Raw genomic sequence first — 2,721 nt, 5'->3', positions numbered from 1 at the left:
AATACACAACAGATAAAATGTTTGTCAGGAAATCTACACCTAACTATATAGTATCAACAAATGAAGAATATTTAATCATCACGACACAGTCATTCATGTTTGTTTTGTTTTTTCCTACAGTGTCGGGCCACCAGCTTGAAGCCTGCACTGTCGGTGTATTATTTCACAAGCACACACATCATCTTCCAGAACATTCTTTATTTTATGTTGAACCATCAAACCAGTTATCTGGCTGTTTCCACTCAAAATGTAGATGCTGAATGTGAATAGGTGGTGAATAAAATAAACAAAGAAATGTGAAAGACTGAATGATGGGGGTGAGACCAGCTTGGTCTGGAGGAGAGACCAGCTCAGTCTGGAGGAGAGACCAGCTCGGTCTGGAGGAGAGACCAGCTCAGTCTGGAGGAGAGATCAGCTCAGTCTGGAGGAGAGACCAGCTCGGTCTGGAGGAGAGACCAGCTCAGTCTGGAGGAGAGATCAGCTCAGTGTGGAGGAGAGACCAGCTCGGTCTGGAGGAGAGACCGGCTTGGTCTGGAAGAGAGACCAGCTCGGTCTGGAGGAGATGTTCATACTCTGGGGAGTCAGGTGGCTGAGCGGTTAGGGAAGTGGGCTAGTAATCAGAAGGTTGCCAGTTCGATTCCTGGCTGTGCAAAATGACGTTGTGTCCTTGGGCAAGGCACTTCACCCTACTTGCCTCGGGGGGGTATGTCCCTGTACTTACTGTAAGTCACTCTGGATAAGAGCGTCTGCTAAATGACTAAATGTAATGTAAATGTAATGTAAATGTACTCTGTTCTTCCTGAGAGAAAATCTCTGCCAATGGAGACATCCATCAGTCTGTATCCACGCCCTGCTCCGTGCCCTGCTCCTGTCAGGAGACACTATCTTCAGCTCAGCTGTGACCAATGAAGATGGATTGCAGGTGTAAAGACATACTGAACCACATTCTTTCAAACGCAGGCACAGTGAGAAAGCTGAACCAAATCTAGACTTGGAAATTCCTCATCGGCTGTAAGACTGTCGGCAAACAGCTGAAATATGAAAACCAAGCTGAGAGGCAAGGTTATTTGAGAGGAAAGACTTAGTTGAAATTGTGTCTGGGAAATGTAGGGCGCAGCCAGGGGTGATTAAGAGGAACAGATCTCTTGTATTACCTGAAGAATCAGTCAGGAGCAGGAATCAGGACTCTGCCCTGTTCACTGGTGACTTAAAGGACATGATATATGGGTTAGGGTTAGGATTACCCCTAAGCCATAAATATGGTGGTGATGATGAAGACCGCCATGATAATTATGATGAAGATTATAATGATAATTGTGTTATTAGCAGCCCATTTTTCTGGTAACACTTTTCACAAACCTAGAGACCATGTTCATTGTCAAAGGTGACGATGCTAATTTAAAGGGAGCCAATTATAGGCTTTGATGGAGCTGCATCAGATGTCGTCTTAACCCTTGTGTTATCTTCGGGTCAGAATGACCCATCAGTCATTGTGACCCACCGTCGTATTGCGACAAATTTACCGCATACAAAAACAAAGTGAAGCATTTTCTTTTAACCGTTGGGCTCTCAGACCCCCCACATTGCAAAGGTTAAAAGAAAATAATTTGTATTTGTTTTTGTATTGGGTAAAATTGGGCAAACACAACGATGGTTCGTTCATGTGGTTCATGTGACCCGAAGGCAGCACGAGGGTTAAAGGATCTGGACTGGTCGGCTGGTGACTCACAGACTCAGGCTGTCTTTGTTATTCACCTCAGACTGGCTACTAACAGCTCGTTGTTACTCAGACGACTGCCTAGTTGGTGAATAACTGAGAGAAACTGACCTGTCTCACCTGTGGACACTCCATAGAAGGGGTGGACAGGCTTCCTACGATCAGGCTGTTTATCAATCCACGGTTTATTTTACTTCATTCTTGTGTTCTCGTGAACAAATTTGACGTCATCCTTCAAGGCCAAGTATTGTTCCAATACCGATGAACGCAATTGACCAAGCCTGGATGTGTTGTCCATCCACCCACAGTGCAATGGTGGAATAAGCACATGAAGATGATCACAGGACAAATATGAGGTCCCAACATGCAGTTACCCAAATGTTGATATGATCTGAATATTTTACAGTATGCCACTAAAGCAGGATCTATACCTGTAATCCAGAAGTGTTCAGCAGTTGTGTACATGTCCTGTCTGAATGTCGACAAACAGACACACCTGACTTTCCCTCTTCACAAAGAAGAACCTACTTTGTCCTGGATAATCCCCCTCTCTCTCTCTCTCTCTCTCTCTCTCTCTCTCTCTCTCTCTCTCTCTCTCTCTCTCTCTCTCTCTCTCTCTCTCTCTCTCTCTCTCTCCCCCCTCTCTCTCTCTCTCTCTCTCCCTCCCTCCCTCCCTCTCTCTCTCTCTCTCTCTCTCTCTCTCTCTCTCTCTCTCTCTCTCTCCTCCCTCCCTCCCTCCCTCCCTCTCTCTCTCTCTCTCTCTCTCTCTCTCTCTCTCTCTCTCTCTCTCTCTCTCTCTCCCCTCCCTCCCCTCCCCTCCCTCCCTCCCTCCCTCCCTCTCCCTCCCTCCCTCCCTCCCTCCCTCCCTCCCTCCCTCCCTCCCTCCCTTCCTGTGTATTACACCTCTGCAAAGGACACTCTAAAACAGTCTGCCATAAGGTTGTTATTTTTCACCTTGCCGCCTCACCTCTCCTGCAGCCTGCGCTGTGACAGAGACACCCAGC

General features: G+C 46.9%; 1 protein-coding gene across 1 annotated transcript in view; it reads left to right on the top strand.

Annotated features, from left to right (window-relative positions):
* The window catches only part of LOC136942772 (signal-induced proliferation-associated 1-like protein 2), a 38,026-nt gene extending 37,098 nt beyond the window's left edge, over positions 1 to 928 (top strand). Inside the window, exon 18 of the mRNA XM_067235744.1 lies at positions 876 to 928. Coding sequence (XP_067091845.1) covers positions 876 to 928 — 53 coding nt within the window. The remainder of the gene's footprint in view (positions 1 to 875) is intronic.
* Positions 929 to 2,721: the final 1,793 nt, after the last annotated feature.

The sequence above is a fragment of the Osmerus mordax genome, chromosome 5 (genome assembly GCF_038355195.1).
Source record: "Osmerus mordax isolate fOsmMor3 chromosome 5, fOsmMor3.pri, whole genome shotgun sequence".
In the NCBI taxonomy this organism is placed as follows: Eukaryota; Metazoa; Chordata; class Actinopteri; order Osmeriformes; family Osmeridae; genus Osmerus; species Osmerus mordax.
The sequence above is the reverse complement of the archived record's forward strand: the minus strand, read 5'-3'. Positions and strand labels throughout refer to the sequence as shown.